The sequence below is a fragment of the Loxodonta africana genome, chromosome 11 (assembly GCF_030014295.1).
Source record: "Loxodonta africana isolate mLoxAfr1 chromosome 11, mLoxAfr1.hap2, whole genome shotgun sequence".
NCBI classification, from domain to species: Eukaryota; Metazoa; Chordata; class Mammalia; order Proboscidea; family Elephantidae; genus Loxodonta; species Loxodonta africana.
Window position 1 is genome coordinate 28121558 of NC_087352.1, and position 27313 is coordinate 28148870.

General features: G+C 43.3%; 1 protein-coding gene across 1 annotated transcript; it reads left to right on the forward strand.

The window, feature by feature from the left end:
* The first annotated feature begins 7943 nt into the window (after positions 1–7943).
* LOC100671066 (extracellular calcium-sensing receptor-like) lies at positions 7944–22789 on the forward strand. Its single transcript, XM_064293202.1, is given in 7 exon segments — positions 7944–8212; positions 10016–10173; positions 10176–10299; positions 13475–14300; positions 17790–18032; positions 19365–19488; positions 21873–22789. Coding segments are annotated over 7 exon segments (2661 nt in total).
* The last annotated feature ends 4524 nt before the right edge of the window (positions 22790–27313 follow it).

Here is a 27313-nt window from a genome sequence, read left to right on the forward strand (position 1 = left end):
GTTAATTAGGCCATTTTTAAGTCTCTCAAGACCTTTATCTAGAGGGGTTCATGGAAAAAACAAATGTAAAATATGTGTGTTGTGTCTGAAGATGTTTATCGCAACGTTTATAATGGCAAAAACTTGAAAATGAGTGCACTGTTGGAGCAACTACTGCAATGATGTGATGCTCATGGCGATGCTGGTGGTGGTGATGAAGATGGTGGTGGGTATTATTATGATAAGATGGTTGTGATGATAATTGTGGTGCTGCTCATGGTTGTGATGATGGTGATGATGATGATGGTGATGATTATGATTCTGATCATGATGGTAATGATGATGGTGGTGGTGGTACTCGTAATGAAGATGATATTAGCCTACAGTCATGGAGGGATGATTATGCGACCAATGTCACTCTAAAAACCTTTTAAAGGTTAATTTACTTTGTCTGTCATTAAGGATCTCACTGCAGAATTAGTTGGCACAGTCCTGGTTTCTCACAGTGTTGTGCATTGATCACTAATATCTAATTCCTGAACGTTTTCATCACCCCAAAAAGAAACCCTGTACCCATTAGCAGTCACTCTCCTTATTCTCTTCCTCCCAGCCCCTTGAAACTGCACAGTTCTTCTTTTTCTGATTTCTTTTTAAAATTGAGGTTTTGAGTAAGACTTCACTCAGGGCAAAGATGTCTACTGCTTACAGGAAGATTAGAGCTCTCTGTCTAGTGCAGGGCTGGCTCCTGTGTATCCAGAATTCAAGTGGTCTGTGCCGGCCTCTTTCATGATGACTCTAGAGATGAACTATATGAACAGTCTCTCAAGGACAATTCCCTGGCTGAGTCACAGTTATGAACAAACAAATGGGTCTTTGCTACCCCAGAAGGCCAGGCCAATTTCAGCTACTAAAACCAAGACCAAGGTATCAGGGGACCTGTATCATTACAAGTGCCCAATTTACAAGAAGGAGACTAGCACAGCTTTAGCACCCTCATTTTAGTTTCCCACATGTGGCCTTTGCACACAGTGGGTGCTCATATGTGCCACTCCAGGAACAAGTAAGCCATAGAAAATGAGACCCATGGCAGAGCCCCAGTACCCAACTAAGGTAGACTCTCTGTGCCACTCCTGAGACTTCCTATTTCCTTACCTAGTTTTATTTTCTTTAAGCATTTATACTTCCTGTAAGGAACCAATTGATCTGTTTACTTGTATTTTCCCACTAGACTGTGGGCTCCCAAGGGTCAAAATCACATCAGTCCTGCTGGTGTAGCCCCCACTCTCAGTGCCTGGTACACAAAAGCGCTCAATAAACAGCTGTCCAGTGGATGAATGGCACTCAATCCCAGGCCCTGGAAGTGGGGTACTCATCTTTTTGCTTACCTTCCCCCACACTGTCACACCCTCCCACCTCCCCATCTCAGCACTGGCAGCTCAAGACACCCTAAAGCTCAGTCCCAGGGAACTGGCACTTCCTTGACACATTATTTCACCTCAATCTCCATTTAAGTTAAACAATAAATAATATTTTAGTACAAGTATCTCCCAAATCTGCTACTGGGATACACTTATACTAAAATATACTATAGTACTTCGTTTGGTATTAGTATTCAGTACGAGTGTCCCAAACATGCTATTGGGACATACGCATACAAAAATATACTATTACTATTTAGTATTACTGTTTTTTTTTTAATGCAGTATAAGTAGTATAAGTATGTCCCAGATATACTATTGGATATATTAGAGATATATGAAATAATTCTTTTATTAAATATGCTTATATAAAAAGTATTAAAAATACACTAAATATGGGACACATACTAAAAAAGTTTGTTGTTTATCTGAAATTCAAATTTAACTGGGAGTCTGTACTTTTATTTGAAAATCTGGCAATCTTATTCTGGGACATATTTATACTAAGGGACATGCTTATACTAAAAATGACTTATGGTAAATGTGCTAGTACTTTAGAACTTTTTTTTTCTATTGTGGTGAAAACATATAGAACAAAACATCCACCAATTCAATAAGTTCTACATCTATAATTCAGTGACACTGACCGCATTCTTCAAGTTGAGCAACCATTCTCACTAACTTCTTCCAAACCACTCCACCACCATTAACATACACTCAATGCCTCCTAAGCCAAAACGCCCTCATTCCCCCTCTCTCCCACACCTGGTAATCACAAATAAGTTTTTGTTTCTGTATAGCCAGCCGCTCTGCAGGACAAAAGACCTGGCGATCTGCTCCAACTAAAGATTTCAGCCTAGAAAATCATATGGGGCAATATGTGTATAAGGTATTGTGTGGACATAGGTTTCCATTTCTCTTGAGTATTTTTTTTTTTTTTAATATACCTAAAAGTGAAATTGCTGGCCCATATGGTAACTCTAAATAAAAACAAACAAACAAAACCCATTGCTGATGATTTGATTGTGACTCCTAACTCTAGATTTAACTTTTGAGAAACTGCCAGACTGTTTTCAAAGTTGTTGCACCATTTTACATTCCACCAGCCCTGGATGAGGGTTACCACTTTTACAGGTCATCACCGAAACTTATTATCTGTTGTTTTTGTCTTCACTAAGCCTTGATAAGTCTTTTTCAAACTTTTTTAACTGTGAAATTTTTCAGCAATATATAAAAAGAGTCAGTGACCATCCATGTGACTGCTAATGGGTATAGGGTTTCTTTCTGTAACTGCCTACTAACGATAGTTGCACAGCCCTATGAATATACTAAGAATTTTGCACTTTAAAAGGGTGAATTTTTTTATATAGTTTTTATTGTGCTTTAAGTGAAAGTTTACAAATCAGGTCAGTCTCTCACATAAAAACGAATATACACTTTGCTACATATTCCCAGTTACTCTCTGCCCAATGAAACAGCTCAGTCCCTCCTTCCACTCTCTCTTTTCGTGTCTATTTTGCCAACTTCTAACTCCCTCTACCCTCCCATCTTCCCTCCAGGCAGGAGATGCCAACATAGTCTCAAGTGTCCACCTGATCCAAGTAGCTCACTCCTCACCAGCATCCCTCTTCAACCCACTGTCCAGTCCAATCCCTGTCTGATGAGCTGGCTTCAGAAATGGTTCCTGTCCTGGGCCAACAGAAGGTCTGGGGGTCATGACCACCAGGGTCCTTCTAGCCTCAGTCAGACCATTAAGTCTGGTCTAAAAGGGTGAATTTTATGTGTATTAAATATATCTCAGTAAAACTTTCTTTGAAAAAAGAAGACTTAAAACAAAACCAAAAATCCTGCTGCCATCAAATAAATTCCGACTCATAGCAAACCTACAGGACAGAGTAAAACTGCCCTATGCAGTTTTCAAGGAGTGCCTGGTGGATTCAAATTGCTGACCTTTTGCTTAGCAGCCCTAGCACTGAACCACTGTGCCACCAGGGTTTCCATAAGAAGTAAAGAGAAGACAATTGAATTAAAGCAGAACATTCCAGAACTTATCATGTTGGAGAAAACATTTGCAGTCGAAGAATGAGGGGGCTGCCAAGGGGGCACACATGAGGCTGGTTAATTGCCTGCTCACCTGCCCTGATGCCCCTGTTAGTATCTGGAGACCACGTGTCCCTCCACCTCAGATGTAACAAAAGAGGCCCACGGAAATAATTGGTTTGGGCATTACTTATAGAAGGCATTACTTACAAACTGGGAAACTTAACATTAGATCAGCGTTTCTCAACTTTAGCACTATTGACATTTTGGACTAGATAAGTCCTCGACCCAAGGAGCTCTAGAATGTTTAGCAGCATTCCTGGCCCACCACTGCCCCAGTTTTGATAATCAAAGATGTCTCCAGACATGGCCATGTGTCCTTTGGGGAGTAAAACTGTCTTCAGTTGAGAACCTGTATTAGAGAATTTGGATATCTGACTTGTCTCCCAGCTCAGAACATTCAGCACTGGTGAGCTAGAACTTGCTCACACAGACATGGGCTGGGAGTAAGTCATAGTCATGCCTAAGTGGACTGTGCTGTTTGGCTTACCACAGTCCCCACCATGCCCTGTTGCCTCCCAATTACCAGGCCTAGGCCTGGCAGCTTTCACACTGCTCTGAACCAAGCATCTTCTTAAAGTGAAGAAACTTTATTTTTTTTTTAACCTCATTCTCTGTTAGGACAGAAAAGCCCAATACCAGAGTGGTCTAAAAACAATATGAGAAACAAAAATCTTTCTGGAAATTAGATCTCTGAGTTTCTCTGGCTGATAGCACTCCTTACTATAGGATGATTTATGAACCATCCTAGAATGTTGGAGACCTGGGCCTTCCTGGTGAAGACACTTCTTCCTGGAAAGCCCCTTGGTGTGATAACTGTCTAGAAGTCCTCAGAGGTTATCCTGGTGAACTCCTTGACCTGAACGCGGCCTTCAGCGCCTGGGTTCAGCCCACTTTCTCTCTCAATCAAAAGTTAATATCTCTAAAGGTATGTTGTTGTTATTATTGTTGTTGACAGTGGTGCTGTTGTTAGGTGCCATCAAGGAGGTTCTGACTCATAGCTACCTTGTATCTACAACAAAACAAAACACTGTTTGGTTCTGTGCCATCCTCACAATCATCACTACGTTTCAGCCCATTGTTGCGCCACTGTGTCAATCTGTCTAGTTGACATTCTTCCTCTTTTTCACTGACCCTCTACTTAACCAAGCGTGATGTCCTTCTCCAAGGACTGATCCCTCCTGATAACATGCCCAAAGTACTTGAGACAAGGTCTCACTCTCCTTGCTTCTAAGGAGCATGGTGGTTATACATCTTCCAAGACAGATTTGTTCGTTCTTCTGGGAGACCATGGTGTATTCAATATTCTTCACCATAATTCAAAGCCATCAATTCTTCTTCTCTCTTCCTTATTCACTGTCCAGCTTTGCATGTATATAAGGCAATTGAAAACACCATGGCTTGAGTTGGGCACACCTTAGTCCTCCAAGTGACATCATTGCTGTTTAACACTGTAAAGAGTTCATTTGAAGTGTGTTTGCCCAATGCAGCATGTCATTTGATTACTTAACTGCTGCTTCCATGGACATTGATCATGGATCCAAGGAAAATGAAATCCTTGACCAACTTCAGTATTTTCACCCTTTATCATGATATTACTTATTGATCCAGTTCTAAGGATTTTTGTTTTCTTTGTGTTGAGATGTAATCCATACTGAAGGCTGTGGTCTTTGATCTTCATCAGTAAGTGCTTCATGTCCTCTTCACTTTTAGCGAGCAAGGTTTTGTCACCTGCATATTGCAGGTTGTAAATGAGCCTTCCTCCAAACCTTGATGTCCTGTTCTTCTTCACATAGTCCGTTTTCTCAGATTATTTGCTCAGCATACAGATCGAATAAATATGGTGAAAGGATACAACCCTAACACACACCTTTCCTGATTTTAAACCATGCAGTATCCCCTTGTCTGTTCAAATAATTGTCTATTGGTCTATGTACAGGTTCCTCAAGAGCGCAATTAAGTGTTCCAGAATTCCCATTCTTCACAATGTTATTCGTAATTTGTTATGATCCACACAGTCGAATGCTTTTGCATGGTCAATAAAACACAGGTAAACATCTTTCTGGTATTCTCTGCTTTCAGCCAAGATCCATTTGACATCAGCAATGATATCCCTTGTTTCATGACCTCTTCTGAACCTGACTTGAATTTCTGGCAGTTCCTTATCGGTGTACTTCTACAATCATTTTTGAATTATCTTCTAAAGATACACCCTTTGTTAATTTAGGGCTAATGGTGAAGAAAAAAAAATCACTATGACAAAACTATCCAGTTTTATTTGTAAAGCAGTTCTGTTGGTTCTTGTGTCACTTTTCCCTCTGAGTTGTTAATTAGGCCATTTGTGACTTTCCTAAAACCTTTACCTAGAATGATTCACGGAAAAAACATACAAAAAGTATGTGTGTTTAGCGTAAAGATGTTTGTTGGAACTTTACAACCTTGGAAAACTAGAAAGGAGAGCACTGTTGGACCAATTATGGCAATAATATGATGATGATGGTGTGAATGACAGTGGGGGTGGTGGTGGTGATGACGGTGGCGATTATGATTATGATCAGGGCGGTAATGACAATGACGATGGTGGTGACGATGGTGACGGTGATAGTGGTGGTTATGATTCTGATTCTCATGGTAATAATGATGATGGTGGTGGTGGCGATGATGATCTTAACTGGCACATAAGACATTCTATAGTTCCTCATGACAAAGACTTATCCATTTCAAAATGACCGTAGTGCTGAGATTGAGAAACCTTGATCTAGTGTAAAATTTCTCAATTGTAACTAATGCCTTCTGCATACAAACTAATCATCTCCCTGGACCCCATTGCTTCCTCTGGGGTGGACAGACGTGTTGTCCCCAGATACTAACAGAGGCAGCAGAAATAGGCAAGCAGACAATTAGCAAGCCTCATGGGTGCCTCCTTGGTGGCTAGTCCCACTGGAGATCATTCCTCCAGTGCAGATGTCTCCTCCAACATGGTAAGCTCTAGAATGTTCATCTTTAATTCAATTTGCTTCGTCTTTACTTCTTATTTTTCCTTTCATAACAGTGTTATTGAGATAGGCTTCACATACTATAAAATTTGCTCTCTAAAAGTATACAATTCTTAGTATACTCAGAGATTTATGCAAACATGATCATGGTCTACATCTAGAACATTTTCACCACCCCCAGAAACAAACCTCATATCCATTTTCCTCTCCCACAGACACTGGCAATAATTACTTTCTGTTTCTATGGATTTGAGTATTTTGCCCAAAATAGAATCCTTTTGTGGCTTTTTGTGACTGACTTCATTTAGCACAATGTTTTCAAGGTTCATGCATGTTGCAGCATGTATTAGTACCTCATTCGTTTATAGCTAAATAATATTCATTTGACTATACCACAATTTATTTACCCATTCATCCACTGATAGGCATTTGAGTTGTTTCCACTTTTTGGCTATTATGAATAATGCTGCTATGAGTGTTCATATATACTTTTTTGTGTAAACATACATTTTCATTTCCCTTGGGTGTATACCTAGGACTGGAACTCCTGAGGCATGTAGTAACTCGATGTTTAACTTTAGAGTAACCACCAAGCTGTTTTGCACGGTGGTTGCACCATTTTACATTCCCACCAGCAGTTTACGGGGGTTCATGATTCTCCACTTACTGGCCAACATTTGTTAATACCTGACTTTCTTATAGCCATCCTAGTGGGTATGAAGTGGTCTCCCATTGTGCCTTTCATTTACATTTTCAGGATGGCTAATGTTGTTGAGCATGTTTACTTCTTACACAGCTTGTGACAGTCACATGTCTTGGGTTGTGAACCCCAACATTGCTTCCTCTGTGAAACTGCACAGCCCAGCCCTTTCCCAGACCTGGAACTAGCCTTCCTGACAAATAACTGTGCCAACCCTCGAGCCACCTTCTGGAGTTGAAAATGCATTGTCTCTGCTTGGGGCCTTCCATTCAGTGAAAATGGTGTCCCTGGCATGGGAGTTGGCTGTCCATGGACGCCTGCAGCTCTAGGGATATTCTCCATCTCTATACACTGTTAGTCGTGGCAGGAGTGGGTCAGGAAACTCCTTACCACTTATCCCCACACAGGGCCTCTCTCTAAACACCTTGACCAGGAGACTTGAGCACAGCTGCTTCTAGGCTTGAGGAGCCTCTGAGGACCAATCCAACCCCTCCCTGAAGACAACAGATGAGGCCTCAGAGCTGTTAGCTATGGCCTAGGGGCAGGAAAAGGGGTCAAATGGCAAGAGATGAAACCTTTAATGGCCCTGGGATGTAGTGGCTGCTCAGTCCTGGCCCCACCACCCCTGTTCCTCCCAAACTCTGGTTGCCTTGGTTTCCTCTGAGGCTGGGTAGAGTCCAGATGTGTCCATGGCCCCAGGCGCAGGAGTGAAGGGTGAACTCCCAGATAAAAGCCCAGTCTTCTTGAGTCATGGCAAATACGGGGAATGCAGGTGCCACCTGCAGGTGCTACTCAGCCACCTTCTCAGACATGTGGCTGTACTCCCTGCTCCTTGCCGTCATGGAGTCCTTCTCTGGGGTGTCACTTTCTAAGCCAACAAGCTGGGGATCAGCAGGGAAGAGGCTCTGCTTTCAGCAGCCCGGTGATGTGGTGGTTGGTGGCAGCTTCACCATCTTCTACCTTGATGAAGTCTCCCTGCTCAAGTTTACTTCTCCACCAGCTGCCTTGACATCTTTAAAGTAAGTGGCTGCTGGGGTGGTTAGTTGGGAGTCTCTGAAGACTGGGGGCACCTTCAGAGGTCTTTCTCTAAAGCCTCAGACACTTGCTGATTCTCAGAATCCCAACTGGATGGTCAGGGTTTATTCTGTTTGTCAGATTGCTCATCTGTCCATCCCTTGGTCCCTACCTCACCTCATCTCCTGTTCTGTGTTTTCTTGCTCGTATTTGTCTCTGTTTAAACATGGGTTAATTAGTTGTCACCAGTGTTGTCCCCACACTGTAGACCCAGAATGCTCTTCCCTCTTGTTCACTGCCTGTGACAGTACCAGGCACATGGTAGTCTCCAAAAAATGTTTGTTGAGTGAACAAATCTCTTCAAGAACTAGTCAGCCCCAGCATTCCCTTCTGTCCACGGCACCCTTTTCTGTATGGGTTTCCTGATAGTCTTTGCAGTCCTTTCTGATGATTATAAATAACGCTGGTCTGAACATTCACATAAAAGTTTCTATGTGGACATTTGTCTTCATTCCTCTAGATATATACCAAGGAATCACTGACAACATTCTGTTCTCTTCCGTCAAAAAAAAGAAAATCTGTGCTATGTTATAATTTGAAATTCTATTTCATTTATGGATCTACGAATGGGCAGCAACTTCCCTGTAACTAGGAAAATTTCTCCCCCAAAAGACAGGCTAGGATTTTTTCATAACAGAAAATAAGGAGAAATAAAACAGAACAAATCATCTTTATTCCTTTTCTCTTTTTCTTTGAAGTTGAAGCTGGTCATTCATTTTATGATTCTATCAAGTCAGGCAGAGGCAAAATATACACAGCAGTTAAAACTTAAATTTATCAGAAGGAGAGTCAACTTAGAACACTGGAACACCTGCACAGATTAAAGCTGAGTGTCAGTAAAAATGTTTTGTATATGTGACGAAGGGCAGAAGAGACACGATTATTGTCTGTGAGGCGTCATTGTGAATACGTCTAAGCCCTTGTTGTTATGTGCCATCCAGTCGATTCCAACTCATAGCAATTCCATATGACAGAATAAAACTGCCCCATAGGGCTTCCTAGGCTTTGAACTTCACTGGAGCAGATCACCAGGCCTTTCTCCTGTGGAGGCACAGGGTGGGTTCCAACTGTCAATGTTTTGATTAGCAGTCGAGTGCTTAACCATTGGGCAGTCAGGGCTCCTTTGCCAAAGTCGTGTTTCCTGTTGTCTTAGTTATCTCGTGCTGCTATAACAGAAATACCACCAGTGGATGGCTTTACCAAGCAGAAGTTTATTCTCTCACAGTCTGGTAGGCTAGAAGTCTGAATTCCGGATGCCAGCCCCAGGGGAAGGCTTTCTCTCTCTCTGTTGACTCTGGAGGAAGATCCATGTCCTGGTCTAGGAGCTTCTCAGTGCAGGGACCCTGGGTCCAAAGGATACACTCTGCTCCTGGCACTACTTTTTTGGTGGTATGAGGTCCCTGTCTTTCTGTTCACTTCTGTCTTTTATATCTCAAGAGATTGACAAAAGATACAACTTAATCTTGTAGATTGAGTCCTGTCTTATTAGCATAACTGCCTCTGATCCTGCGTCATTAACATCATCATAGAGGCAGGGTTTACAACACATAGGAAAATCACAACAGATGACAAAATGATAGATAATCACACAGTACTGGGAATCATGGCCTGACCAAGTCAACACACATTTTGCGGGGACATAATTCAATCCATAACACCAGCGAATCTGAAAAAGGAAGAAAAGATTTCACATTTATCACCTCCTGCACTAGTAGCAAAAGCTGAACAGGGACGTCTCTTTCCCTCAGCCTTAACATATGGGGCTACCTGGTGATCCAGGGCTTGGTCTTTGCCACTGAGGAGATCAACAGAGACTCCCGCCTGCTGCCCAACCTCACACTGGGCTTCTCCATCTGGAACTCCGGGGACTTGGTGTCTGGAGCCCTCCGCGAGGCCATGGCCTTCCTCACGGCCAGGAGGAACCCATCCCCAACTACATGTGTCAGGCCAGCCCTCCCCGAGTTGCCCTGGTCGGAGACACACGGTCTGCCGTGTCCATCCCCTTGGCCAGGTTGCTGGGGCTCTACAAATTCCCCCAGATGAGTCTCCTTTGCCAAAGCTTTTTCCCCTCACTAACAAGAATGATGGTAATACCACCAGTGGCGGCGATATTGAGACCCTGATTCCACAGGGCCAGGTTCCCTGGTAATACTTTGCATGCCTGACAATATTCTCACTCCTTGCCACGCCTTGTGGTGAGGGGACTACAATTCCCATTGTTCCGATGAAGAAACATGTTTAGAGAAAATGAATGGTGGGTTCAAGCTCACCCAGCCAGGAGGGGCTGGAGCCAGGATTTCAACCCAGGCAGCCGGGCTCAAGGTCAACCAGCCTCAGTGTACCCTGAAGTGTTTCCCAAAGTTCAGATCTTTGGGGCCATTCCCATGATGGTTGTCTCTCCAAGTGCTACCCTTTCTCCTTGCATTCCTATGTTTTTGAGAGCTTTATTGAGATATAGTTCACAGGCCATATAATTCACCCTGTGGAAGTATAGAGCACAATGGTTTTTGGTATATTCACAGAGCTGTGCAACCATCACTACAATCTAATTCAGAACTTCCAGTACAATCTAATTCCACATTTTCCTCACCCCAAAAAGGAACCCTGTGCCCATTAGCTGTCATGCCCCAGTCTTCCTGTCCCTCCCAACTCCCAGCAAACTACTAATCTACTTTCAGTCTATACAGATTTGCCTATTTTGAACATTTTATATCAATGCAGTAATACAATATAGGGCCTTTAGTGTCTGGCATCCTTCACTTGGCATAATGTGTTCAAGGTTCCTCCATGTGGTAACATGTGTCAGTACTTCATTTCTTTTTACCGCCAAATAATATTTCATTGCATGGATATACTACATTTTATGTATACATTCATAGCCTGATTGACACATTCCAAGTTTGGGCTATTATGAATAATGCTACCATGAACATTCATGTGCAAGGTTTTTTTGAACGTGGGCTTTCTTTTCTCTTGGGTATGTGCCTAGGAGTGAAATTGCCAGGTCACATGGTAACTCTATGTTTTACCTTTTGACGGACTGCCAGATGTTTTCAAAAACAGCTGCACCATTTACATTCCCACCAGCATGTATATAAGAGTACCAGTGCATGAGAGTTTCTATTTAAATCCTTTTTATTTAAACCTTAAGTTATATTTTTACAAAGGAATCATTGTGTCTAAGTGGTTAATGGGCCATTGATTATCACTCACCACACATACAAGAAAACCTTAGAATAAGTGCAATGAGCACAAAGCTGGGATGTGAAATTGGAGCTATATCCTTTTTTTCTGGGTCTGAACTCTTGGCTCTTCGTCACAAGGGAAAGCGTAAGAGCTTACACCCCTTGGCTCTTTTCTGCAAGCTGAGCATTACTCTAAGCACGGTACATCCATTAGCTCATCACATTCTTACAAGGATCCTATAAATTAGGTGTGCGATCATTTCCATTTTACTGATGGGTTGTTTTGGGGCTTAACCAGCCCGTGACACACGCAAGAGCAAGTTAGGCCACCTGGGCATCTTGGTGGAGCCTCCATAACTGTCAGAGCATCAATTTCAAAAATTTGAAAATATAATCTCATGCAAGGAGAGAATGCACACATGCCAAAAGTTTCTCAATCTCATTAGTGAGGGAACAATAGGATGGTGAAGTAGGTTAAAACATCAGTATTTTTTAATGTTACCTACATGATTCCCTTGTGTCTCTAGTGGAGTGGGACCTCACTAATCAAAGTGCAGACCAAGGTCCAGAAGTACAGGTGTCACCTGGGAAAAGGTTGGAAACCAAGACTCCGGGGCCACAACAGCCACCTCATGAATCAGCATCAGCACTTTAAAAAGGTCTCAGGGGATCTATGACCACATTAACTTTGAAAGCAATTTGGTGGTGGTGGTAGTTGTGGTTCAGTATTGACTCCAACTCATGGTGACCCCATGTGTGCAGAGTAGAACTGCTCCATAGTGTTTTCAATGCTGTCACCTTTTGAAAGCAGATCTCCAGGCCTTCCTTCTGAGGAGCCTGTAGATGGGTTTGAACCACCAACTTTTGGATTAGTAATTCAGGGCTCCACCATTTGTACCACCCACGGCCTGCAAAGGCTCTTTGGACTATGCAATATAACGAAAAAATAATCAAACCAAACCTGTTGCTGTCTAGTTAATTCCAATTCATGGTGGCCCAATATGTAAAAGAGTAGAACTTCTCCATAGGGTTTTCTTGGCTATAATCCTTACAAAACCAGGTCACCAGACCTTCCTTCTGAGGCACTGCTGGGTGGGTTTGAACTGCCAACCTTTAGGTTAGTAGCCAAGCACAGCTGTTTGCACTACTCAGGGAGCTGGCAATATAACAGCAACTGCTAATGTTTCTTGAGAGATGATCATGTATCAGGCTCTGCTCCAATAGGGTGACTGTCTTAGTCATCTAGTGCTGCTATAACAGAAATATCACAAATCGGTGGCTTTAACAAACACAAATTTATTTTCTCACAGTATAGTAGGCTAGAAGTCCAAATTCAGGGTGCTGGCTCTAGGGGAAGGCTTTCCCTCACTGTCAGCCCCTGAGGAAGATCTTTGTCTCTTCTGAGCTTCTGTTCCTGGGCAGTCTGCATGTGGCTTGGCATCTGTCTTCTCCATCACTACTTTTTACATGCTTGTGTAATCTCTTTTATATCCCAAGAGATCGACTCAAGATACACACTACTCTAATCCTGCCTTATTAACATAACATTACCCATTCTCAAATAAGGTTATAACCACAGGCAAAGAAAACCAAAACCAAACTCATTGCTGTCAAGTCGATTCCACCTGAGAGTAGAACTGCCCTATAGGGTTTCCAAGGAGTGGCTGGTGGATTCAAACTGCCAACCTTTGGTTAGCAGGCAAACTCTTAACCACTGCACCACCGGGGCTCCGCCACAGGCATAGAGATTAGGAATGTCAATACATATTCTGGGGAACACAATTCAATCCATAACAGCGACCAATCATCCCCATTGCCCAGGACTGAGGGTGTTCTTGGGATTCAGTACTCTCAGTGCTAAAACAAGGAAAGTCCCAGGCAAAGTGGGATGAGTTGTCCCCTAGCTCTATTCTTGCTACCTTCCTTCTCTCATTTAAACTGGACAATCAATCCATGATTCAGCTTCCACTCCAGGGTCCATCCTCATACTCACCTCTTATCCTTATTGCCTGGGCCCCTTCCTACCCAGGTCAGCTACTCTTCCACTCTGGCCGGCCTCAGCGACAAGACCCAGTTCCCGTCCTTCATGCGGACAGTGGCCAGTGACCTCACGAGCTCCCACATGGTGGCCCAGCTGGTGCTCCACTTCGGATGGTCCTGGGTGGGCATTCTGGCCCAGGATGATGACTATGGCCAGCAGGGCAGTGCTCTAGTGATCCAGGAGCTGGTTCAGGCCCGTGTATGTATTGAGTTCAACCTTCACGTCCCCTCGCAAGAGTCCTTGGAGAAGACCCATGCCATCATCCACAGAATGAAAGTCTGCACTGCAAAGGCCATTCTGGTCTTCCTGAGTAATAAAAATTTCCAACTTGTTCTGCAGGGGCTGTTGGGAAGTGGGGTTGTGGGCCGGATATGGGTCAGCCAGGACACACTGCACAGCATGCTGGCCCTGGCAGTCCCAGGCATCTCCCAGGTCCTACAGAGCTCCTTCGGCCTTAAGCTGCTGCACCACCGTCAGGTCCCCGGCTTCCTGGAGTTCCTCACTCACCTACACCCTGCCCGGACCCCAGAAGACATATTCACCCAGAGGTTCTGGGAGGTCACCTTTGGATGCACATGGCCCTCCAGGAGCCCAGGGCCAGCAGAGAACAGCACGGGTACAGGAGGGGTCCGATTCTGCTCGGGGAATGAGAGTCTAACAGGCCACGAGTACCCTTTCCAGAATGTGAGTAACTTGCACCTCGCATACCCAGCAGTCTACAGTGTTGCCCACGCTCTGCAGGACCTGATCACCTGTGAGCATGGTGATGGACGATGTGCAGACACTCGACGCTTTCAGCCCTGGCAGGTGAGAGGGAAATGTGTGGATGATTCAGGAAAGAGCAAGGGAGTGGGCGCTCCCTCTGTACCAGACACAGAGGTAGAACACAGATAGGGCTCTTCATCGAAATGCATTATGTTTACGGCTGAGACTTATATTAGAAAGAGCACAGGAGGAGGAAGCCACTCTAACTGTATGACCTCAGACAAGTCACTTCTACTTACAGTTATTTTATTTAGCAAGGACAGGGTGCCCAGTTAAACCTGAATTTCAGATAAATAGCAAATAATTTTTTATATGTCTGCCACAAATTTGAATTTCAGATAAACGGTGAATAATTTTCTAGTGTAACCCACTTCCATCAAGTCAATTCTGACTCATCATAACGTCACAAGGTTTCCTAAGCTATAAATCTCTATGGAAGCCAACTGCCACATCTTTCTCTCATGAAGCCACTGGTGGTTTCAAACCACTGACTTTTGGTTACCAGTCAATCTCTTTAACCACTGCACCACCAGAGCTTCCTAAATTTGGGGTATAAAGCCATTCCAAATTTGAATTTCAAATAAATGTTGTTGTGGTTGTTACGTGTCATCGAGTCACTTCTCACTCATAGAAACCCTGTGTACAGCAGAACGAAATACTGCCCAGCCCTGCATCATCCTCGTAATCTTTGTCATGCTTGAGCCCATTGTTGCAGGCATTGTGTCAATCCATCTTGTTGAGGTTCTTCCTCTTTTTCACAGACCCTCTACTTCGTTGGTTTTAGGTGCGGTTGAGTCAGGTCTGACTCTTAGCGACCCCATAGAACAGAATAGAACTGCCCCAAAAGGTTTCCAAGAAGCAACTGGTGGATTTGAACTGCTAACCTTCTGGTGGGCAGCAAAGCTCTTAACCACTACACCACTAGGGCATAATGTCCTTCTGCAGGTACTAGTCCCTCCTGAACATGTCCAAAGTATGTGAGATGAAGTCTCGCCATCCCTGCTTCTAAGGAGCATTTTGGCTGTACTTTGTCCAAGACAGAATTCTTCCTTCTTCTGGCAGTCCATGGTATATTCAATATTCTTCACCAACACCATCGTTCAAAGGCCTCAGTTCTTCTTTGGTCTTCCTTATTCACTGTCCAGCGTTCACATGCATAGGAGGCCATGGAAAATGCCATAGCTTGAGTCAGGCACACCTTAGTCCTTAAAGTGACATCTTTGCTTTTTAACACTTTAAACAGATCTTTTGCAGTAGATTTGCCCTGTCCAATGCCAATGCGTAGTTTGATTTTTTGACTGCTGTTTCCATGGCCACTGATTCTGCATCCAAGTAAAATAAAATCCTTGACAACTTGAATCTCTTCTCCATTTATCATGATGTTGCTTATTGGTCCAGTTGAGAGGAATTTCATTTTCTTTATGTTGAGGTGTAATCCATACCGAAGGCTGTAGTCTTTAATCCTCATCAGTAAGTGCTTCAATTCCTCTTCACTTTCTGCAAGCAACATTGTGTCATCTACATATCACAGGTTATTAATGAGTCTTCCTCTGATCCTGATGCCCAGTTCTTCTTCATATACTCCTGTTTCTCAGTTTATTTGCTTTGCTCAGCACACAGATCAAATAAGTATCGTGAAAGGATTCAATTCTGATGCACATCTTTCCTTGGTCTGTTCGAATGACCACCTCTTCGTCTGTGAACAAGTTTCACATGAGCATAATTAAGTATTCTGAAATTCCCATTCTTCAGAATGCTATCCTTGATTTGTTATGATCTGCACAGTAGAATCCCTTTGCATAGTCAGTAAAATATAGGTAAACATTTTTCTGGTATTCTCTGCTTTCAACCAGGATTCATCTGACATCAGCAATGATATTCCTCCTTCCACGTTCTCTTCTGAATCCAGGTTGACTTTCTGGCAATTCTTTGTTGATGTACTGCTGCAACCACTTTTGAATGATCTTCAGGAAAAGTTTACTAATGTGTGATGTTAATGATATTGTTCGATAATTTCCATATTCTGTTGGATCACCTTTCTTAGGAATGGGCACAAATATGGATCTCTTCCAGTCAGTTTGCCAGGTAGCTGTCTTTCAAATTTTCAGCATAGACAATAGATGAGTAACACCTCCAGCGTTTCATCCGTTTGTTGAGATGTCTCAGTTGGTATTCCATCAATTCCTGGAGCCTTGTTTTTCACCAGTGCTTTCAGTGCAGCCTGGATTTCTTCCTTCAGTACCATTGGTTCTTGATCACATGCTGCCTCCTGAAATGGTTGAAAGTTGACCAATTCTTTTTGGTACAGTGGCTCTGTGTATCCCGTCCATCTTCTTTTGATGCTTCCTGGGTCATTTAATAATTTCCCCATAGAATTCTTCAATATTGCAACTCAAGGCTTGAATTTTTTCTTCAGTCCTTTCAGCTTGAAAATGCTGAGTGTGTCATTCCCTTTTGGTTTTCCAACTCCAGAACTTTGCACATTTTCTTATAATACTTTGCCTTCTCTAGCTGAACTTTGAAATCTTCTGTTCAGCTCTTTTACTTCATCATTTCTTCCATTCACTTTAGCTACTCCATGTTAAGGAGCAAGTTTCAGAGTCTTTTCTGACATCCATTTTGGTCTTTTCTTTCTTTCCTGTCTTTTTAATGGTCTCTTGCTTTCTTCATTAATGATCTCCTTGATGTCATTCCACAACTCATCTGGTCTTCGGTCATTAGTGTTCAATGCATCAAATTTATTCTTCAGATGGTCTCTGAATTCAGGTGGGATATACTCAGTGTCGTCTTTTGGCTCTCATGGACTCGTTTTGATTTTCTTCAGCTTCAACTTGGACTTGCATTTGAGCAATTGATGATCTCTTCTGCAGTTTTCGCCTTCCCGTGTTTTGACTGATGATATTGAGATTTTCTGTTGTCTCTTTTCCACAGATGTATGTGATTTAATTCCTGTGTATTCCATTTGGCAAGGTCCATGTGTGTAGTCGCCATTTATGCTGTTGAAAAAAGGTATTTGCAATGATGAAGTTGTTGGTCTGGCAAAATTCTATCATTCAATCTCTGGGGTCATTTCTATCACCAAGGCCATATTTTCCAACTACTGATCAGATAAATAGTGAACACTTTTTTTGAATATGTGTCCAAAATTTTAATTTCAAATAAACTACAAATAACTTTTTACTATAAGAATATCCAAAGCATTGCATAGGCTATACGTACACCTGAAAAAAAATTAATTTATTTGACATTCAAATTTAATTGGGCATCACTTTTTCCATTAAAAAATATAAAACGTTCTACTTTACCACTGTCTTGGTACAAAACAGATATAATCCCAGCTAGATTCATTAACATACATTCATATATATTACTTTATTCATTTTTTCTTCTGGTTATAAAAGAAGTTAAAAAAAAAATTTTCATGGGCCCCTGAAACTCTTCATATTCATGGGCCCTGAGCCTCCTGTACCTTAAGCCATTTCGGACAGACCCCAGGGGCGGCCTCAATGACATCATCTTTCCTTTCTCCAGATTCTGCATCACCTCAGGAAGGTGCATTTCAAGACCCCTGATGGGAAAGATATCGTTTTTGATGCCAATGGAGATATAGTTACAGAATTTGACATTCTCCAAGGGCAGAAAACCCCTGAGGACTTATTCCACTTTGTCCACATCGGCACCACTGACCATAGATCCTCTTCAGGGGACAGAGTGACCATCCACTGGACAAAGGAAGAGCCGCAGGTGAGTCACCTGGGTGCATGGGTGACCCCAGTCCTGGGGTATTAGAATCAGAGAGGAACTCAGAGGCCAATGGTCCAAGCCTCTCTTGAACTGATGAAAAGCGTGGGGCTCTGAATTGGGCCACTCGTACCTCAGCCATTCTATTGAGCCTCTAGACCCTTCCCTGAGGGGAGAAAAGGCATTTACTCACTATCAGAAATGAAACTGTCAGGGCCACAGAAATGGAAGTAGAACCTGCATTAGGAGTTTCCACTACAGCATTTTTCTTCACGTTCATGCTCAGGGACCTGTTCAGTGAGGAGGTGACGATTTACCAGGGAGGACAGTATTACACTTCACCAAATGTGTTCCCATACAGCACCTTGTAGGTGGGCAGGACAGGTATTTTCGTTTTATTTATCAACAAATGTAGTTGCAGTCTTGGAACATCTTTGTCCGGCTTTCCCTTCTGGCTCAAATGAACCCTTACCCTGGCCCTATGGCCACCTGAATGGAGGTTCAGGCTCCTCCACAGCAACTGTGCCTTCCTGTGTTCCGGGAGGTACCTATAGTTGGTGTTGGCCTTTAGAGTCTGGCTCCTGTCTCTGGACCCCTCAAATCCAGGGCACACAGACCAAGCTTTCAGGGGATCCTTTTGAAGTCCCTTTCAATTAGATTGAACTGGGGAGGGCACTCTGCTCTCCTCTGCGGGTAGAGGAAACCCAGCCTCCCACACTTCTCTCAAAGGCATTCTCGTCCCCAGGCTCCCTCTCCATGACTGCCTAGAGGTGGGAGGTGGGCTGAGGAAGGCAAAAACATCCCTTTGCAACTCCTGCAAGACAGGAGGGTTTACAACAGGGGTATGAAAGTAGCAACCCTTGCAGGTCTCAATGTAGGAGCCTCAGAGAGACAGGACAAGTACTCTTTGACGCCATGTTACTAAGCTTTCCCACACCCAGTGAGGGGCTGAGGGGAGCCAAGAAGACTGGGGGAGCCAGGCGGTGTCCTCCCAAGGCTTATCTCCTTTATACTTGTGCGGAAGGAGCCCTAGTGACAATATGGTTAAGTGCTCAACTGCTAACCAAAAGTTTGGCTGTTGGAACCAACCCAAGGGCTCCATAAACATTACAACCAGGAAATCCTGTCGGGAAGTTCTACTCTGTCACTTGGGCTTGCCCTAAGTCAGAATTGACTCAATAGCCCGCAACAACAACATACTTCTGTTGGTCATATCCATTCTTTCTTCTCCGATATCACTGAGATTGTTTCCCAAAGAGGCCTTCTCTTCCTGTGTGTGGAAGCAAACTGGCACGACCACTCTGGGTCAGGACGGACTGTGTTCCAGCTTGGTCACTGGTGACGCCTCTGCTTCTCTGTCCTCAGGTCCCCAGCTCTGCCTGCAGCACCAGTTGCACTCCAGGCTTCAGCCAGATCCCCCAACAGGGTGCCCCCAACTGCTGTTTTGAGTGCAGACCCTGCCCCGAGGGGCAATTTGCAAACCAGACAGGTGAGGGCTCCTAGAGTCTGAATCTCAGAGGCCATCAAAGGCACCCCGAGCATCTCAAAATCCCAATCCAGGGGGTCACTGTGGTCTCAGGGTTTCAGGTGTGGGAGCTGCCATAGAGCTGAAGGGGGCTGGCCAGGAAGTCATTCTAAGAATTGTGCTTAGACAAACTTCTGTTTTGTTTTTAAATTTTTGTGAAAATAATCAAGCCAAAACTTTTGCTGGCACAACTTCCACATTTGCAATTTAATGACATTGATTACATTTTTCTTGTTGTCGCACATTATCACTGTCCTTTTCCAAATATTTCCACCACCACTGACATCAGTCCAATGCCTCCAATCAAAAGCTTCCCCTTTACCCCTCCTTCCCACCCCTGGCAACCAGTAATAATCTTTGGTTTCTATGTATTTGCTTTTGTCATGTAAGTGAGACTATACAGTATTTTTTTCGATTGGTTTATTTCACTCAGCATGACGTTTTCAAGGTTCATCCATGTTGTGCCATTCATCAGAACTTCATTTCTCTTTATGGCTGAGTAGTATTCCATTGCCTGAATATGCTACATTTTGTTTATCCGTTCATCCGCTAATGAACATTTCCTTTTTTTCTACCCATCTATGGATTGAATTGTGACTCCCAAAAATATGTGTGTTAATCCTAACCTCTATGCCTATAGTTATAATCCCGTTTGGGAATGGGTTTTCTTTGTTACGTTAATGAGGCGGGATTAGTGTAGGGTGCATCTTGCATCAATCCCTTTTGAGATATAAAAGGTTAAACAAGCAAGTGAGCAAGCAGAGATGGGGCAAGATACAGGCCAAGCCACAGGGAGATCTCCAAACAACCAGGAAACAGAAGCTAAAGAGACAAGAACCTTTTCCCAGAGCCAACAGAGAGAGAAAACCTTCCCCTAGAGCCAGTGCTCTGAATTTGCTTTTCTAGCTTCCTGAACTGTGAGAAAATAAATTTCTGTTTGTTAAAGCCATCCACTTGTGGTATTTCTGTTGTACCAGCACTAGAGAACGAAGATATGCCCATTCCACTTTTAAGGGCTCATGTGATTACTCTGGGCCACGCAGGTTATCCAGGGTATATCCAATTTTAAGTTCTGCTCATTAGCAACCTTAATTCTATCTGCCATATCCCTTTTGCCATGTAACATAACATGTTCACAGGTTCCAGGAACTAGGACACAGACATCTTTGGGAGCCATTATTCAGCATAGCACAGTCCCTATCTTCACCAGTCCTGAAGTTGTTGGGATTTTTCATTTCAGTTCTTTCTGACAGAGGTGTGCTGGCATCTCTTGTAATTCAAAAAAGGAAGGGTGACAGAATTGGTGAGATTTTCTAATAAGAATAGCTACTACTACTATTTGGGAAAATTAGCCATTAAAATGAAAAGCACACAAAGGACAAATATTGCATGATCTCACTTGTATGAAACAAGCAAATACATAGAAAAAAGCAAAGATTATTGTTGGTTACCAAAGGTGAGAGGGAGGATGTGATGGTTAAGATTGTGTGTCAGCTTGGCTGGGCCATGAATCTCAGTGCTTATACGTGATCACTGCCATGATGGGATCTGCTGTGAGTAGCCAATCAGTTGAAAGGGAGTTTCCTTGGGCATATGGCCTGTATCTGAATATATACAGACGCTCTGGGCTTTTTCCTCGCTCTGGATCTTGCAGCTGGCCCCGGTTCATCCGACCTCTGGTTCTTGGGACTTGAGCTAGTAGCTTACCTGCTGAACTTTGGATTCATTGATCTTCACAGCCTATGAGCAAGAGCCCTGCTCTCCAACCTGCCGATCTTGGGTTCACTAGCTCCTGCAGCTACATGAATTAGGAGAAGCCTCTATCCTGATCCACAGACTTGGGATGTTCTAGCTTGTACAACCTCATGGGCTGTTTCCTTGATATAAATCTCTCTCTATGTATATATTTACACACATTACTGGTTTTGCTTCTCTTGAGAACTCGGCTTAAGACAAACGGGAAAGGTACAGTTTTTGATTAGCGGGTATTGAGTTTATGTTAATGATGGTGGGATGATTTGGAAAAAGATAGCACTACTTGAAGAATATAATCAATGTTGCTGAACTGTACAGGTAGAAATCATTGAGGTGGCATATGTCTTGTTATGTACATTTTCACCAAAATGAAATTAAAAAATAATAATAACATAAAATCATGTATACAGGGACACACATATTTCCTCATGCCTCAGGCTCTAGTGTGGCCCATTCAGCTCTGGTAGCTACTAACAACTCATAAATAATACAAATGCAATGTTCATGAGACTGCTGTCACATAGGGCTCCTCCCTCCACGTAGCTGATGGTATTAAGATCACATTATAGAGGTGGGTTCTGTGTCTCCAATAGACATGAAGTGGTGTCTTCTCTGCCCTATGGACCAGTACTCCAGCCATGCCAGAGACCACTGCCTCCCCAGGACTGAGAATTTCCTGGCCTTTGATGAGCCCCTGAGGCTCACGCTGACCTCAGCAGCACTCACACTAGCTACCCTGGCATTGTTGGTCCTGGTGGTATTCCTGAAATACCAGGACACACCTGTCGTCAGGGCCAACAACAGGGCTGTCAGCCTCACGCTCCTGGTCTCTCTTGCTCTTTGTGCCATCTGCCCCTTGCTCTTCCTTGGCCATCCCACCGTTGCCACCTGCCTCCTCCGCCAGACCACTTTTGCCGTCGTGTTCACCGTGGCCGTCTCTTCCGTCCTGGCTAAAACTCTCACTGTGGCCCTGGCCTTCAGGGTCACTAGGCCAGGGGGCAGGGTGTGGGTGTGCCTGGGACCTGGCATTTCCACCTCTGTCATCCTTGTAGCCTCCTTGGTCCAAGTAATTCTCTGTGGGATCTGGCTGGGTACCTCCCCAGCATTCCCGCACAGGGACATGGCCTCTGAGCCCAGCCACGTCATTGTCCGGTGCCATGAGGGCTCCAGAGCCACCTTCTCCTATGTGCTGGGCTACTTGGGCCTCCTGGCTGGGGGCACCTTCTCGGTGGCCTTCTTTGCCAGGGATCTTCCTGATGCCTTCAACGAGACCAAGTTCCTCACCTTCAGCATGCTGCTCTTTTGCAGCATCTGGGTGGCCTTCCTGCCCCTCTAAAACAGTGCCCACGGCAAGGCCACCGTGGCTGTGGAGATTTTCTCCATCCTGGCCTCCACCGCGGGGCTGCTGTGCAGTATCTTCCTGCCCAAGTGCTACATCATCCTGCTGAGGCCTGAGTGGAACACCCCGGCCCACCTGAGGAACAGATGCCAGGCTCGGCAGGACAGGTAGAGTGAAGAGCTCCATGGCAGGTGTCTTCAAGGCCATTGCCACAAGGCCTCAAAGTCAGTTTTGGCTAAAAACATTGGGGCCATAAAGTCTGGGCTGATTGTTTTCCCGTGTATTCAAAGGAACTAAAAGGACAGAACAAGAGAGAAATGAAGCACTTTCAGCAAAAACAATAACGAGTATTGGATCAAGATGGTGGGCACATGAATGGTCATTGGCTTGTTTTATGTATTGTTGAAATTTTTCACAATTAGAAAAGTTTGAAAAATGCTTCTTAGGCTATAATTAAAAAAAAATAAAACCCAGTTAACAGGTTTTTGTGAAAATGTGTATAATTTGGAACCCTAATTCATGGATGATGGGAATGCAAAATAGTGCAGCAACTTTGGAAAACAGCCTGGCAGTTCCTCAGAAATTAAATATAGAATTACCTTGAAAAACCTGGTGCCATCAAATTGATTCCAATGCACAGCAACCTTATAAGACAGAGTAGAACTCTCTATAGGGTTTCCAAGGCTGTAATCTTTACAGAAGCTGACTAGTATCTAATTCCTGAATGTTTTCATCACACCAAAATGAAACCCTACACCCAGTAGCAGTCACTCTCCATTGCCTCCTCCTCCCAGACCCTGGCAACCACATAGTTCTGCTTTTAGCTGGTTTCTTTTTAAAACTGAGGTTTTGAATAAGATTTCACTTGGAACTGCTATTTAAAAAAGATGTCAAGAGGAGACGAATTGAATTAAAGTGGAACGTTACAGAGTTTATCATGTAGGACAAAATGTCTGCACTTGAGGACTCAGCTCTGGTAGGACTGGCTGCCAAGGACTGGCACACATGAGGCTTGCTAGTTGTCTGCTCAAATGTCCTGATGCCCCCATTAATATCTGGAGACAACATGTCCAGTGGTAGTAAATGGGGCCCACAGAAATGATTGGTTTGGGTGTTACTTGCAGAGGGCATTACTTACAAATGGGATTTTTAATATCAGAACAGGATTTCTCAACTCCGAAAGTACTGACATTTTGGACTGGATAAATCATTGTCGTAAGAAGCTGTAGAACTTTAGCAACATTCCTAGCCTCTACCCACTGGATGCCAGTAGCATACCACTCCCCCATTTGTGACAACAAAAGATGTCTCCAGATATGGCCAAGTGTCCCTGGGGGAGTAAAACTGTCTTCAGTTGAGAACCTGCATTAGAGAATTCACATAGTTGGCTTCTTCCCCAGCTCAGAAGATTTGGCCTTTCTGGGCTTGAGCTTGCTCAGAAAGACATGGGCTGGGAGTGACTTGTAGCCACACCTTAGTTGACTGTGATGCTTGATTCACCACAGTCTCCGTCAAGCACCCCATTGCCTCTCAACCCCCAGGCACGGTCCTGGCAGCTTTCACACTGTTCTGAACCAAGCATCTTCTTAAAGTGAAGAGACTTCCTTTTTTTACCTGGTTCTCTATTGTGACAGAAAATCCTGAATCCTTGGAAACCTGGGTCTACCAGGTGGTGTTATTTCTTCCTGGAAAGCCCTTTTGGGTGATAACTATCCAGAAGGCATCAGAGCCTACCCTGGTGGACTCCTTGATCTGACTTCTGCCTTCAGCACCTAGATTCAGCCCACCTTCACTCTTAATCAAAAGCCAACAGCTCTAAAGATATTGCGTTGTTAGGTCCCCTCGAGTCAGTTCCAACTCATGGAGACCCTATATGTACAACAGAAATTAACACTGCCCAGTACTGCACCATCCTCACAATCATTGCTATGTTTGAGCCCATTGTTGCAACCACTGTGTCAATCCATCTTCTAGAGGGTCTTACTCTTTTTCGCTGACCCTATACTTTACCAAGCATGATGTACTTTTCCAGGGACAGCTCCCTGTTGATATCATGTCAAAGTACGTGACACAAAGTCTCTCCATCTTCACTTCTAAGGAGCATTCTGGCTGTATTTCTTCCAAGACAGATTTGTTCTTTCTTCTGGCCATCCATGGTATATTCAATATTCTTAGCCAACACCATAGTTCAAATACATCAATTCTTCTTCGGTCTTCTTCACTGATTGTTTAGCTTTCTAACATGCATATAAGGCAATCGAAAAGACCATGGCTTGGATCAGGCTCACCTTAGTCCTCAAAGTGACATCTTTGCTTTTCAACACTTAAGAGGTCTTTTGAAGCACATTTGCCAATTGCAATATGTCATTTGGTTTCTTGACTGCTGCTTCCATGGGCATTGATCGTGGATCCAAGTAAAATGAAATCCTTGACAACTTCAATATTTTCATCATTTATCATGATGTTGCTTATTTGTCCAGTAGTGAGGGGTTTTGTTGTCTTTATGTTGAGGTGTAATCCATACTGAAGGCTGTGGTCTTTGATCTTAATCAGTGAGTGCTTTATGTCCCCTTTGCTTTAAGCAAGCAAGGTTGTATCATCTGCATATCATAGACTGTTAATGAGTCTTCCTCCAATTCTGATGCCAAGTTCTTTTTCATATAGTCCAGTTTCTCAGGTTATTTGCTCAGCATACAGATTGAATAAGTATGACGAAAGGATACAACACTGACACACACCCTTCCTGGTTTTAAACATGCAGAATCCCCTTGTTCTGTTCAAATGACGGTGTCTTGGTCTATGTACAGGTTCCACATGAGCACAATTAAGTGTTCTGGAATTCCCATTCTTCTCAATATTATCCATAATTTGTTATGATCCAGTCGAATGTCTTCGCATAGCCAATAAAACACAGGTAAACATCTTTCTAATATTCTGTGCTTTCAGCCAAAATCCATCTGATATCAGCAGTGATATCCCTGTTCCATGTCCTCTTCTGAATCCGGCTTGAATTTCTGGCAGTTCTGTCAATGTACTGCTGTAACTACCTGTGAATTATCTTCTAAAGGTATACCCATTGTTAATTTAGGGCTAATGGTAAAGAAAAAAATCAGTACAATAAGTCTCCAGTTTTATTTGTAGACAAGCTCTTTTGGATCTTGGGTCTTTTCTTTCCTTTGTTTTGTTAATTAGGCCATTTGTAAGTCTCCCAAGACCTTTAGCGAGAATGGTTTATGGAAAAAGCATGCAAAAAATTATGTGTGTTGTGAGTGAAGAGTTTATTTCAACGTTATTTATAACATTGAAAAACTGGAAGTGAGAGCACCGTTGGACTAATTAAGGCAATAATATGATGATGTTGATGATGATAGTGGTGGCGGTGGTGGTGGTGATTATGATTCTGATCTTGATGGTAATGATGATTGTCATAGTAAAGGTTGTGTGTCAGCTTGGATGGGCCATGATTCTCAGTGCTTTGGCAGTTATTTAATGATGTAGTTTGTCAGTAACATAAGGATGTGATTTGGCAGGTATGTAATGATTTAGTTATTCTCCATTTTGTGATATAATGTAATCAACAGCCAATCAGCTATAAGTGGAGTTTCCTCATGGGTGTGGCCTGCATCCAATGTTTATGGACATTCTGCCAAACCTCCCTGGGTTTTGCTCACTCTGGATCCTGCATCTCACTCATTAACATCTGACCTCCGGTTCTCAGGACTTGAGCCAGTGGCCTGCTATATTGTCCGCTGATTTTGTCCCCTGATTTTGCACCTTGTGAACCAGAAGCCTGCCATCTTATCTGCCGATCTCAGATTCATCAGCGCCTGCAGCCTATGAGCCAGCAGCCTGTCATCTGTGTTCTCGGGTTCATCAGCCCCTGCACCTATGTGAGTCAGGAGAAGCCTCCAGCCTGATGCCTGATCCAGAGACTAGGAATTTGCCAGCCTCTACAACCACATGAACTATTTCCTTCAGATAAATCTCTCTGTCTGTATCTGTATCTACATATTGGTATATAAAAAAAAAAAAAAATAGATATAGATATATAAAGATATGTAGATATATGTGCTTCACTAATTTTGCTTCTATAGAGAACGAAGCCTAAGACAATTATGGTAGCAGTTATGATTATGATAAAATGATTGTGTTAATGATGGTGGTAGTTATGATTATTGTAAGATGGTTGTGATGATGATGGTAGTGGTGAAGATGGATATAATAATAATGGTGGTGATGATGGTGATTGAAACATACAGTCACAGAGGGATGATTATGTACCTGACATCACTCTAAAAGCTTTGAAGGATTAACTTACTTTGTCATTAAGGGTCTCATCTTGGCACTAATTGGCGATTCTGATTTCTCACAACATGCACTGATCACTACTATCTAATTCCTGAACATTTTCATCACCCCAAATAGAAACCTGTACGTATTAACAGTCACTCTCCATTCCCTCCTCCTCCCAGCCCCTGGCAACCACACAGTTCTGCTTTTGCTGATTTCTTTTTAAAATTGAGGTTTTGAGTAAGATTTCACCTGGGGCAAGATGTCTGCTGCTTACAGGAAGATTGGAACCCTGTGCCTAGTGTAAGGCTGCCTCCTGTGTACCCAGAATCCAGGTGGCCTGTGCCAGCCTCTTTCATGATGAATCTAGAGATGAACTACGTGAACGTTCTCTCAAGGACGAGC